Source organism: Pseudocercospora fijiensis, assembly GCF_000340215.1.
Source record: "Pseudocercospora fijiensis CIRAD86 unplaced genomic scaffold MYCFIscaffold_8, whole genome shotgun sequence".
Taxonomy (NCBI): Eukaryota; Fungi; Ascomycota; class Dothideomycetes; order Mycosphaerellales; family Mycosphaerellaceae; genus Pseudocercospora; species Pseudocercospora fijiensis.
This window is the reverse complement of record NW_006921539.1, coordinates 3,579,570-3,592,802: the sequence shown is the minus strand read 5'-3', so window position 1 is coordinate 3,592,802 and position 13,233 is coordinate 3,579,570. Positions and strand designations below refer to the sequence as shown.

At 52.8% G+C, this 13,233-nt stretch overlaps 5 protein-coding genes across 5 annotated transcripts; 4 read left to right on the top strand and 1 right to left on the bottom strand.

Moving 5' to 3' along the window:
- The first annotated feature begins 438 nt into the window (after positions 1-438).
- Positions 439-2,550, top strand: MYCFIDRAFT_212294 (uncharacterized protein). Its single transcript, XM_007932176.1, has one exon. The coding sequence runs from the start codon at positions 597-599 to the stop codon at positions 2,055-2,057; it is 1,461 nt and encodes a 486-aa protein (XP_007930367.1). The 5' UTR covers positions 439-596; the 3' UTR covers positions 2,058-2,550.
- Positions 2,551-2,775: 225 nt separating this feature from the next.
- On the bottom strand, positions 2,776-5,073 carry MYCFIDRAFT_216533 (uncharacterized protein; the record flags this gene model as incomplete). Its single annotated transcript, XM_007932175.1, has 2 exons — positions 2,776-4,813; positions 4,867-5,073. Coding segments are annotated over 2 exons (2,245 nt in total), but the record flags the coding sequence as incomplete, so codon positions are not given.
- Positions 5,074-5,749: 676 nt separating this feature from the next.
- MYCFIDRAFT_64476 (uncharacterized protein) lies at positions 5,750-6,631 on the top strand (the record flags this gene model as incomplete). Its single annotated transcript, XM_007931603.1, has 1 exon — positions 5,750-6,631. One exon carries the CDS (start codon positions 5,750-5,752, stop codon positions 6,629-6,631), a length of 882 nt encoding a protein of 293 aa, XP_007929794.1.
- A 1,002-nt stretch (positions 6,632-7,633) lies between these two features.
- On the top strand, positions 7,634-9,580 carry MYCFIDRAFT_81197 (uncharacterized protein; the record flags this gene model as incomplete). Its single annotated transcript, XM_007932174.1, has 1 exon — positions 7,634-9,580. One exon carries the CDS (start codon positions 7,634-7,636, stop codon positions 9,578-9,580), a length of 1,947 nt encoding a protein of 648 aa, XP_007930365.1.
- A 1,598-nt stretch (positions 9,581-11,178) lies between these two features.
- MYCFIDRAFT_143470 (uncharacterized protein) lies at positions 11,179-12,573 on the top strand (the record flags this gene model as incomplete). Its single annotated transcript, XM_007932173.1, has 2 exons — positions 11,179-11,323; positions 11,402-12,573. 2 exons carry the CDS (start codon positions 11,179-11,181, stop codon positions 12,571-12,573), a joined length of 1,317 nt encoding a protein of 438 aa, XP_007930364.1.
- Between the last annotated feature and the right edge of the window lie 660 nt (positions 12,574-13,233).

Here is a 13,233-nt window from a genome sequence, read left to right as displayed (position 1 = left end):
AGCTTCTCGGCGCTGGCTGGCTGAGACCCTTTGAGATCGGTATGGCCCAACAAACTTTCTGGGATACGTACATGCACTGCATGTTGCCAACGATCCTGGAGAAAGACACCGAGGCGGTATGCCAGAGACGCGCACGAGAGGAGGATGCGATAGCAATGGGAGTGAAGGAGAATGTCAGTGAACAAGGACAGTCAATGGACGTGGAGATGTGACGTAGAAAAGCGAATGGCAAGTGAAGCTGGCAGGTGCAGCCTTGCAGGTGTGTGTTTGTCCCCGGCCGGAAGAAAATCGCGTACATCTCAGCAAAACGACCATTTCGCACGTCGTTGAGTAGCGTCCCCACTTTCCCTCCCTTGTTTGCCGCTGCCCTCAGCACTCTGAATATAAGGAACCTGCCCTGCCCTATCCTGCCCTGGCCCTCACCTTCTCTGCCTTTGTCACTGCTCTACCTCACCACCTCTCTCCGACTTTCGCTACGCCCCCTACGAGCACGCACCTACTCCCGCTCGTCTCGAGCAGTACATCGACGACGACATCACCACACTCCGACCGTATCTTCAAGTAGCCTACATCACCCAGGCTCAATACCGCCCATCATGCCATCCCACCAGCCCACCGCTAGTGAGAATATGGCGGTCGACCACAAGTTCGTTTCGAAGGAGCGAGAGGGCAATCCAATGTCTGCCCCAGATCCAAAAGAGCCAGTCCGCAACAAGTCTTACGATCCAAAGAAGCCACACATCACAGAGACCCCTATGACTAGGAAGAATTGGTACAAGCATGTCAACTGGCTCAATGTCACGTTGATCGTTGGCATTCCGATCATTGGCTGCATCACAGCCTTCTGGACTCCTCTTCGATGGCAGACTGCCCTTTTCGCTGTCCTCTACTACTTCGCCACTGGTCTCGGAATCACAGCAGGCTACCACCGACTATGGGCCCACACCTCATACTCTGCCTCACTCCCACTCAAGATCTTCCTCGCGGCTGTCGGTGGTGGTGCTGTTGAAGGCTCCGTCAGATGGTGGGCCAGAGACCACCGTGCTCACCACAGATATACCGACACCGACAAGGACCCATACAGCGTCCGCAAGGGTCTCCTCTACTCGCATTTTGGATGGATGCTCATGAAGCAAAATCCAAAGAGAATTGGCCGTACCGATATTTCTGATCTCAACGATGACCCCGTTGTCGTGTGGCAGCACAAGAACTACCTCAAGGTCGTCCTCTTCATGGGTCTGATCTTCCCCTGCGTCTTCGCCGGTCTGCTCTGGAACGACTGGATGGGTGGCCTCATCTACGCTGGTATCCTCCGCATTTTCTTTGTCCAGCAGGCCACCTTCTGCGTTAATTCGCTTGCCCACTGGCTCGGCGACCAGCCCTTCGACGACCGCAACTCTCCTCGCGATCACGTCATCACTGCACTTGTTACGCTCGGCGAGGGATACCACAACTTCCACCACGAGTTCCCATCCGACTACCGCAATGCCATCGAGTGGCACCAGTATGACCCAACCAAGTGGTTCATCTGGACAATGAAGCAGCTCGGCCTCGCCTACGACCTCAAGCAGTTCCGTGCCAACGAGATCGAGAAGGGCCGTCTCCAGCAGCAGCAGAAGAAGCTTGACCAGAAGCGCGCCAAACTTGATTGGGGTGTTCCACTTGAGCAGCTTCCAGTCATGGAGTGGGACGATTACGTCGACCAGTCCAAGAACGGCCGTGCTCTCGTCGCTGTCGCCGGTGTTGTCCATGATGTGACCGACTTCATCAACGACCACCCTGGTGGAAAGGCCATGATCCGCAGCGGTCTCGGAAAGGACGCAACCGCCATGTTCAATGGCGGTGTCTACATGCACAGCAATGCAGCCCACAACTTGCTCTCAACGATGAGAGTCGGTGTGATTCGTGGTGGCATGGAAGTCGAGATCTGGAAGCGTTCCCAGAACGAGGCCAAGGGCTCTATGATCTACAAAGACGAGCAGGGCAACCGCATCGTGCGTGCTGGCGCGCAGGTGACCAAGGTGATCCAGCCTCCTGCAAGCGCTGATGCCGCATAGATGATGAAATGAATGAGTGGTTTGCTTTTCCCCATTGGCGCGTTTTAGCGAGCGGCACTAGACACAGGGCGTTCCGATGATGAAAAAGGAAGACGGTGGGATTATTTCACGACGTTCGTTGTACATATATACCCTTGGCCGCGAGGCAAAGAGATCGAGTGCTGCGAAAGCGGCGAGATGAGAATGTACTGCACACCACAACCCTGGCAATCATGGCTTTTCTTTTCCCATCGCCATGAAATCGGATGTAATGATTGACTTACACTTACGGCTTTGACATTTGGTTTTGGGTCACGGACTTGCGCACTCCAGAGACGTATCATCGATTCAGGCAGATCAAAGGTGCTTGATGTTAGATGGAGATGGAAATTATAATAGCATGCATGAGACAGTATAAGCAGTTCGCATTGTAGACATGCGAGGACCACTTCACGTGTCCTCAAGAAGGAAACTGGAGCACCCACTTCGTCTACGCGAAAATAGGCTTGAGAGGTTTATTTAGTGAGTCCGAGGGATTTTTTGGAAGTTTTTTTTTTCGAGGAATATAAATCAATGTTGCTATTGGTGATGTTGGGGGTTGGGGGTTGGGGAGGGAGGGAGGGAGGAATTGAAAAACCGGAGGGTATAGTAGGTATTGAAATGGGAGGATGAAGTATTATAAGATCATGAACATTTTGTCAAACGCTTCCCTTGCAATACCTACTTACTACTCACCTCCCTACTTCTTCTTCTTATGATAAGCAGCAAACTGCACCCCCTCCTCATAATCATTATAATCCCTATACAACCCCCGAATCCCCTGCCACCCCTCCCTCTCCACATCCGCCAAAAACTCTTTCACTTTGCCCGCAATCTTCTCCCCATGAAAATTAAACCTCTCATACACCACGTTCCCCGTCAAGGATTGGCCAAACGTATGCATATGGTACCCCGCATCTCCATACCCTTCCCACCCATTCTGCGCGTAAGCTTCGATCACGAACCTCGGGGCCGTCCCTAGGACTTGACGTTTGTATGCTGTGGACTGTTGTTCGAAGAGGCGTTGGCAGGGGAAGGAGAGGATTCGGGATTTTATGCCGTGGGTTTGGAGCAGGATTTCGTGGGTTTGCACGGCGAATTGGAGTTCGGCGCCGATGCCGATGAGGGTGACGGCGGCGTCGGGTTCTTCGAGGAAGACGTAGGCGCCTTTCTGGACGCCGGAGCGGGAGGAGTGGGCGGGGTATTGGGGCACTTTTTGCCGGGAGACGGAGATCATGGTCGGGGTGGAGGGGGCGTTGAGGGCGGCGATCATGGCGCCTGCCGCTTCTTCGCCGTCTGCGGGACGGATGTAGAGGAAGTTGGGCATTGCGCGGTAGAGGGCGGCGAGTTCGATGGGTTGGTGGGTGGGACCGTCTTCGCCGGTGCCGATGGAGTCGTGGGTGGCGATGTGGATTGCTTGCAGGTTTTGGAGCGCGCCCATGCGCACGCCGTTGGCGCAGTAGATGTAGAACATGAAGAAGGAGGAGGTGACGGGGATGATGGTGCCGCGGTTGAAGGCGGCGAGACCGTTGGAGCAGGCGGTCATGGCTTGTTCGCGGATGCCCCAGTGGATGTAGCGACCTTCGTATGTGCCGTTGGGTCCGGAGACGGTGCGGAGGTCTGGGTTTTGGAAGTCGACTTTGTCTTTCCACGAGAGGTTGACGGAGGGCGTGAGATCGGCGGTGCCGACCATGAAGGTGTTGATTTTGGATGCCAGAGCCGTCATGACCTGGCCGGCAGTCTTTCGGGTGGGAGTGTCTTCTGTGGGGAAGTCTTCGGGTTTGGGGATGAGTTTGGTCCAGTCTTCAATCATCTCGCCCTTGACGCGCTTGTCGAATTCGGCAGCCAGCTCGGGGTACTCCTTGGTGTAGCCCTGGCGGAGTTCATTCCATTGCTTCTCGAGATCTTTGCCTCGTGACTTAACCTCGCGGAAGTATGAGTAGACATCGTCGTCGATCTGGAAGGTCTTCTCTGGGTCCATGCCGAAGAACTTCTTCACGTAGGCGACGTCTTTTTCGCCCAGATCGGCACCGTGAGTGGATGCTTGACCGGCCTTTTCAGACCCGTGGCCGATAGTGGTGCGGACATTGATTACAGTTGGCTTGTCCTTGGAGGCACGCGCCTGGATCATGGCCTTGACGAGGCCCTCGACGTCGTTGTTACCGTCTTCCACTTCAAGGACATTCCAGCCGCAAGCACGGAACTTCATGTTGTGGTCGTCAGATGTGGCAATGTCGACAGTGCCGTCACAGGTCACCTCGTTGCGATCAAAGATTACGCAAAGGTTGTTGAGCCTCCAGTGACCCGCAAGCTGGATTGATTCCATACCAACACCCTCCTGCAAGCATGCATCTCCGATTGTGCACCAAGTCATGTTGTTGACCAACTCATAGCCCGGCCTGTTGTACTGAGCACCGAGATGCTTGGTAGCCATCGCCAGACCAACGGCATTGGCAATACCTTGTCCAAGTGGACCAGTGGTAACCTCGACACCGTCGATTTCGATCTCGGGGTGGCCGGGTGTTATCGAGTCAAATCTCACGGAGTGATATGTGAGGAGCTGCTCCCAGGTCATCCGCTCGAAACCGACCAAGTGGAGGAAACAGTATTGCCACAGACATGCGTGGCCATTGCTCAGTACGAATCGATCTCGGTTGAAGTAGTCGGGATTGGATGGAGAGATCTTCATCACGTATTTCCAAAGAGCGACTCCAATTGCTGCCATTCCCATAGCGGATCTTGGACGATGTCAGCTTTGCCAATATAATATCTTGACGGTCAACGTCCATACCCTGGATGCCCACATCCGAACTGATGGCACAGATCTGCGATTAAACATCTGAATGTGTTCAAAACGTGATCTGTTTTGCTCTTCTCCTCCAGCTGAATGTCGTCAACGTTCGCGACATGGCCATTGCTGGCGCCGTTTGATTTCTTGCCATTCAGATCGATGGGCAGGTGGTCGACATCCTGCGTCGACACCGCGCCTGGGGCCATGCTGTATGCTGTAAATTCTAGGTTTCCTTAATCGTAGCAGGTGGTCTGTCCCGAAATATCCAATCGCGCCGAAGAAATATGAAGTTGGAAGAAGCAATAACAGAGGTGAGGAGGTGATGCTGCAATGGGGTGTGTAGCAGGGATTGAGCAGCACTCTTAATATACGTCACATGGTGGCTCCGACTGGAGCTTCGTTAGGTCACAGAACTCTATCACATCAGACTCGTGTCTGGCCATGTACAAGGAAGAATGTACAACGCAATTATTACTCGTCAGGTGGAAAAGCTCGAGTGGAAGCTGGCAACAACATCGCGTCGGCCAAGTGGGACGTTGCTGACTGCCAAGTCAGCGCAGAGGGAAATTGCAAGCGCTGACAGGCTGCGTTGCGTTCCGGCTTGCCCCTTTCGGCCGAGACCTGGTGAAACAACTCCCACGGCCTTGTTTTCAATTTTCAATTCTGCCACGACAACTTTTCATCACCCACGGCGGTTCGCGGCAAAGAAAGAATTGCGCTTCCAGACTGACCCACTAACTTGGTGTAGGTCACGAAAGGTCCAGGTACGCTGGTCGAAAGATTACAGATACGTCCATCTTGCCAAGCTCTTCAAACTTCTCTCTTCTTTCTTCATCCAAAGCAGAATCTATCGCCAACACTAAAAACTTCTTCCAGCATCAGAATGGCTCCAGCAGCTATCGTTAGCGACCTTGCAACAGTAGCACATCAACCAGAATCAAACATCACACAAGCCAACGCCCCTTCACCGAACCTCTTCTCATTAGCCGGGCAGACTATCGTGGTGACAGGTGGTGGCCGAGGGCTTGGAATTACTCTCGCAACCGCAGTCGTCGAAGCTGGCGGGAATGTCGCATGCTTGGACGTCCTCCCAGAGCCTGCAGCCCAGGAATGGTCGCAATTACAGTCCATGGCCAAGAAGTCCGGCCTCACAGCAACCTACGGCATATGCGACATCACCCAAGAAAGCCAAGTCCAGAGCACTCTCGAAGAAATCTCAAACTCAGCCGCGTCTCGCAACGCACCCTTCTCCGGCATCATCGCGTGCGCCGGCATCCAACAAAAGACCCCAGTCCTCGAATACCCGGTCGAAGACTTCAACCGCATGTTAAACGTCAACGTCACCGGAACATTCCTGACAGCAAAACACGCGGCCAAACTTTTTGTTCAGAATCATATCAAAGGCTCGATCGTCCTCATCGCATCCATGTCCGGACAAGTCGCGAATAGGAGTCTGTATTGCACCGCTTACAACACGAGCAAAGCCGCCGTTCACCAATTGTGTAGATCTATGGCGCAGGAAATCGGACAGCATGGGATTCGGATTAATACGCTTTCTCCGGGGTATATCCGAACTGCGATGACGGATGCGTTGCTGAAGCAGGAACCGGGGATTGAGAAGACGTGGATGGCGGGTGCTTTGCTGGGAAGATTGGGTGCTCCTGAGGATTTCAAGGCGCCTGCGATCTTCCTTTTGGCGCCGGGTAGTGCTTGGATGACCGGGGCGGATTTGAGGGTTGATGGGGGCCATTGTGCTGCTGCTTAGATTGTAGCATGAACGATTTGTAGTGCATGCGCACGCTTGGTGGTATTTAGCGGTATGAATTTACGGCCGCGGCCTCGCTATGATGCTGTATACCGGAATGAAGACTAGTACCAGCCGAATCTGGTCCAAATCGACGACCATCATTTGGGCTTTGGAGCACCGCAATCGCGTGCTGATAGATAGCATATTTCGAGTAGGCTAGAGCCCGTTGACGAAAGACATCTCCTTGATGAGTTCAACGATTCTAGTTGTCAGCTGAAAGAGTATCAATTCTACACGCGCGTGCCATCCCTTGCTTCCGGTCTTCGAGATAGTCCGAGGCGAAACGCGGCATCTAGAATGTGTCAATAATGATGAGCAGCGAATGGCCAATGTTGAGGAGCAGGACCAGGCCGAAGATGTCAATGACGACGAGGATGGATGTTCAAAAATAATCAGGGTAAAATAAGGTTCGGACGTGGTGGGGATGTCGAGCAAGGATCAAGCGGGCGCAGACTCACCGCAGACGAAGAGCTCATCAAAGTTCCCTCTTTTCTTCAATTGTTCATTCCCCCATTCCCACTGCAACAACATGAATTTTCCCACCATCTGCCTCGTACTGCAAAGCTTGACCCAGTAGTCCTGCGTAATGTCATTGTACAACGGACAGGAATTGGTCGAATACAAGTCGCACTCAGAGAAGCACTCGCTCCGTCTTGTTCTGTGCTGAAAGAAAGAATCCGAACAATCGTAGTGGCATTGACTCTGCTTCTCTGCACGAACATCCCCATAGGCCACGCGGTATGTTCGTCCCATACCTGTCTACCAAAATCACATACTTGGTAGACGAGGGTGTATGCACATCTGCCGCTATACCATTCTGAGCACTTGAGGGACTTTTTGGAGGCCTCAACTGACACTGCTTCTTCTACAGCCACCCTCGCTTGATTGCTAGGCTGCACTCCAGATACTCCATCCGCGCCCAGCCCCCCCTCACCCGAACTCGTTGGAGAACGAAGCGCCATGCATATCTCAGAGAAGCTGGCGGCTGCCCATGCCAAGGGCCAGCACACATGCTCCTTCGAATATTTCCCGCCGAAGACTGCCCAAGGTGTGCAGAATCTGTACGACCGTATGGATATGATGCACGCGCTGGGACCGGCTTTCATTGATATCACCTGGGGCGCTGGAGGACGTCACTCTTCGCTGACTTGCGAGATGGTGAAAGTGGCGCAATCAGCCTACGGACTGGAGACATGCATGCATCTCACATGCACGGACATGGAGAGGAGTAAGATTGACAACGCATTGCAAGAAGCATACAAGGCGGGATGTACGAACATTCTGGCCCTCAGAGGTGATCCGCCTAGAGAGCAAGAAAAGTGGGAGGCCAAGGATGGCAATTTCCGATATGCTTTGGATTTGATCAAGTACATCAAGAAGACGTACGGCGGCCATTTCGACATTGGCGTAGCAGGATATCCGGAAGGCGTGGATGACACCACGAGCGCGGACGAGCACATCAAATACTTGAAGGAGAAAGTGGATGCTGGTGGAACATTCATTGTCACTCAAATGTGCTACGATGCCGACATTTTTATCGACTGGGTCAAGAAGGTGCGCGCTGCGGGCATCCCGGAATCCGTACCCATCATTCCAGGAATCATGCCAATCTCGACATATGCAGCATTTTTGAGGCGAGCAAACTGGAGCAAAGCCCGCATTCCTCCTCAATGGCTTGAGGTGCTTGAACCGATTAAGAACGACGACAGCGCGGTTCGTGACGCCGGCTGTGACCTCATTGTAGAGTTCTGCCGGAGACTCATGGACTCTGGCATCATGCACTTGCACTTCTATACCATGAACCTGGCAGCTGCAGTCAGAATGGTGCTGGAGAAACTTGATCTGACACCTCCTGCCGAAAGTCCGCATCCAGACATCAAGCCTCTGCCATGGCGTCAATCGTTGGGACTCAACAGACGAGACGAGAACGTCCGACCCATTTTCTGGAGAAATAGAAACCGGGCGTATGTTGCACGTACTCAGGACTGGGATGAATTTCCGAACGGACGTTGGGGTGATAGCAGATCGCCTGCTTTCGGTGGCCTCGACGAGTACGGCATCGGCTTGAAGGGCACCAATGAGAACAATCGCAAGATCTGGGGTGAGCCGAAGACCATCAAGGACATTGTGAATTTGTTCGTTGGTTACATGCGTGGTAAAGTCGAAAGCTTGCCTTGGTCAGAAGCGCCAATCAACGAAGAGGCCAACACTCTGGTCAATGACTTGGTCGCCCTCAATAGCCGCGGACTCTTGACCATTAACTCGCAACCTGCTGTAGATGGCGTCAAGTCCTCTCATCCAGTCTACGGCTGGGGTCCGAGAAATGGCTACGTCTATCAAAAGCAGTACCTTGAGGTTTTGGTCTCACCAGACCTCATTGGCACGGTAATCCGGCGCATGGAGCAGGACCCAGACATCACGTACTACGCAGTGAACTGCAATGGCGAGCTCAAGACCAATGCTCCCACCGATGGAGGGCCCAATGCTGTCACTTGGGGCGTCTTCCCTGGCAAAGAGATTGTGCAGCCGACAATTGTTGAGACAGTATCCTTCCTCGCATGGCGCGATGAATTCTACCATCTCGGTATGGAATGGAGCAAGTGCTATGAAGAAGGCAGTGAAAGCAGGAAGCTGATCAAGGAAATCACACAAAGCTGGTTTCTGGTCAATATTGTTCACAACGACTTCCGCCAGCAGCAAGGCATCTTTCCCATTTTTGATGGACTCAAGGTGTCAGGCCTTGACGAAGTCGCATACACAAATGGCGTGAATGGCATGAATGGTTTCAACGGCGTCAGTGGACACACACACAACCACGAGAAGCCTGCGACCAATGGCGTTCCGGATGGCAACAACGTCGTGAACGGCGCAGATAAGGCGAGCTCCAACAGCACGCTGAAGCATTAGATGATAGAGTGGAAGAGAGGGAAGCGAAAAGATCGCTTCGACATGGAGTTCGTTGGGCATTTAGCGAGGAGTTTTATGTGTTTCGGCTTCTTCAACAAGAGGCCGGGCGAACAGAAATACCGGCGTTCTTGGGATAAATTTTTGAGCATTGAGATACCCCATTCAACCGGGCGAGGAAAAGGTGGTCATATTAGGTTAAGAGGGAAAGTGCAGAAGGAGTATAATTATCAGTCGCTCTGCATCGGGTGGTGCGCTGCTTTCAACCAGAATTCAACCAGAAAAGCAAGCTTCGTTCCAACACGATCTAGATCTAAGTGGAATGGAGGACACGAAGATAGCACACACAACATCAACTGTGATCTGTCATTCACACATATGCATATGCATTATCCAGCCTCATCTATCACAGTTCAAAGCTACAAATTACACCCAAGCAATCTCACACAACCTCGTCACTCATCCCAAAGCAGCAAATCTACTTTCTCGCAATACCACTTTCCTCATCACTCCCACTCCCACTCCCCATCTTCTCGCCCATCCCATCCCGCTCCCTCTCCTCCTCCTCCTCCCTCGGCAAACACCACCCAGGATGCCAAAAATTCAACCCCAAACTCGCAATCCCGCACGGAACACTATCCAACCCAATAAACAAACCCTCAATCCTCAAAATCTCATTCTGAGGTTGTCTACAGTCGCACCATGCCAAGTGCAGGACCAAGATGGGACGCTCGTGCGAGAGCCATGTGCGAGATGTTGAGTGAAGCGGACTGTGGAGGAACGATATTCTAGGAGGCTTTTCGACGCTTGTTGTTCTTCCCAAGGACTGGTGGGTGGAGAGATGCGCTCTCTGGGACGGCACGCATTGCGAGATTGGGTATAGCGGCGGCGTATTTCGGTAAGACCCGGACGTCATGGATGGTAAGGTTTTCTCACGTGCGCACGAGGATCCGATAGCGAGGTGGTTGTTTTTGTTTTGGTATGCTTGCGAGGCATCCATACCGTCCAATACTGTACTGGGGCACTTTGACAATACTCACTCAAACGCCAGTATGGGGCTCGGATAATGCCGGCGGCTGTCGTGGCCTTCTGGCCTAAGAAACTACGCCGTCCGCGTCTACTGTACGGCCAGAGAGCGCTGCTTGCCATTGTTGCAGTCGGCTTACTGTATCATGCGCCTTTGGACGAAGCCATCACCGTCCTCTCGGCCCTCAACCTGAAGCTTCCCAAGCGGCTCGACATCTTGAGCACATGTAGTGATGATGGCAAAAGAATGCTTCAGAAAGAGCTCGGAACATGAGGGGCAGTCACAAACGTCTTTAGCCGCGTGCGGGACAATAGCAGCCGATTCGTGCTCACTACTGCCCACTTTTTGCGGCATCTGCAAGCCAACTCGGTGTTTGAGCGAAAGATGCAAGATACTTGGTGTTCCTGACGACAAAGACCGAAGTCGGCCAAGAGGCGCTTAATCCGAAAGCCTGAACTATACACCGCATAGAAAAGTTGGCACCAGCACCAGTATCAGAACTGTTAGAGATCAAGAAGAGCGGCATCGACACGTGAAAGACCAAGGACATACAGAAACAGCTATCGAGACCAGCATGTCCTCCACGAAGCCTCGCATTGGCTTTGCCGGCCTGGGTGCCATGGGAGGCGGCATGGCGAAGAATCTGGTCAAGGAAGGCTTTGAAGTCACTGGATTCGATGTCTATCAGCCCCTCGTAGATAGCTTCGTTGAGGCTGGAGGTAAGTTCTATGAAAGCATTAGGCGTGCGTGAGAGGTCGCCCGTCATGTATTGTGCTGACACCTTCCCCTTTCCTCAGGCAAGCCGGCAAAGACTCCCAAAGAGGCGGCCCAAAATGCAGACTTTTTCGTATCCATGGTGGCAAATTCAGCTCAGAACTCCAGCTTGCTTTTTGAGGGCGATGATTGTGTAATCAAAGGTCTTGGTCAGGGCAAGACTTTCATACTTTGCTCCACTACTCCACCAGACTTCTTGCATGAGCTTCGCAAAAGACTAGATGAAGAGTTCAACCGACCAGATGTAAAGCTTCTCGATTGTCCGGTCTCGGGCGGCACCATTAGAGCTGCAAATGGCACTTTGTCGATATTCGAATCCGGACCTGAGGAGCACCTTGACGAGGCCAGGGAAGTGCTTCAGGCCATGTCAGGCAATCTGTACCGCATGGGGGGCATCAGCGCCGGTACCAAGACGAAGACCGTTCATCAACTTCTGGCCGCGACCAACATCATTTCCGCCTCCGAAGCATTGGGCTTGGCCGCCACAGTCGGACTCAACACCCATACAGTGACCGACCATGTCAACCAGTCCAATGGTGCAAGCTTTATGTTCGAGAACCGGGCACCGCACATGTTAAAAACCGACTGGCATCCGTATAGCGCGTTAGCGATCATCCAGAAAGACTGCTTGATCGTGACAGATACAGCAAGGAAGGCACATTTCCCGGTTCCAGTGGTGACAACAGCGGAACAGTTATATCTTCAAGGAGAGAAGGCCGGCCTTCTGAAAGTCGACGACGCTGCACTCGTACAGCTTTATCTACCGAAGTCTCAACCTGATCTTGTCGGTCAAATGGCTACAGCCGATGTCAACATGACTAAATCGCATCAGGTCAGTAAAGAGACCATCGCAGATCTCCTGGCTGGCATTCATCTTGCGGCTTCTGTCGAGGGCATGGCGTTCTGCAAGAAACTTGGCATGGATCGCAGAACCATGTACGAGATCATCAGTAAAGCTGCCGGCTGGAATGCAATGTTTACCAAGAACATCCCTGCTATGCTCGAGAAGGATAGCTGGACGCTGGCTGATTGTCCCGAAGCCAAGGACGTTGGCTCGAAGCTCTCGGATGCCGTCGACAAGTGCAAATTGATCCAGTATCCGTGTCCAATGGCGTCCATCGCACTTCAGCAGTACTTCTTCGCTGGCCTGATCGATAAAACTATTTCAGATCAAAGTCGAGGAAGCCGATCGTAGCACAGAGCGGGGTAGACATATCCCCAGGCTCGAGAATAGCGCAACGAACGTCATGTACTCGGAGTCCAAGCATATGCACATGTAAGCCGTACACTGTCACTGATACCTCTGTCTACAGCCAGGACTGGCAGTTTGCGCTCGAGGATTCCCCGGGCCCTAGCTACCCGCCCAAGCCCCAGAATAATGCGATAATACAATAGCTTCACTTTATACAAGTTTCGTTCTGAATCGATGAGTTGCTAGGGCCCGCTAAGGCTTGGGGAAGTGACCGAGGAATTGTGCCCTTGCAGATCGGCTTTGGTCCGGAATATGGGGATGGGTGTCCGTGCGGATTCTCCAGAAAACACTGAAAACACCGAATGGACCGCATGCGGACTAACATGTGAAGAGCGCGGGCCCTATCATAGCTGCAGAGCAGTAAGAACGGCACAGCCTGCCTCTGTACCTCAGGCTATTCCCCTAGGCACCTGCAAACGGTCCACCGCGGCTCCTCGTGTATACCAGAGTGAACACATAAGTCCATGAGTTGATTATTCAGTTTTGTGGCTCGTGGACGCACCATCGCTAGTCCAGAACGGAAGGCTCCACCTCGCACCTCGCATAGCTCGTATACACTACTCTTGGGTACGAGCACAGTTCCAGCTTGCTTCCGACAAAATG

Coding starts and splice junctions, on each gene's coding strand:
- MYCFIDRAFT_212294 (XM_007932176.1), top strand. CDS start 597: ATGCCATCCCACCAGCCCACCGCTAGTGAGAATATGGCGGTCGACCAC.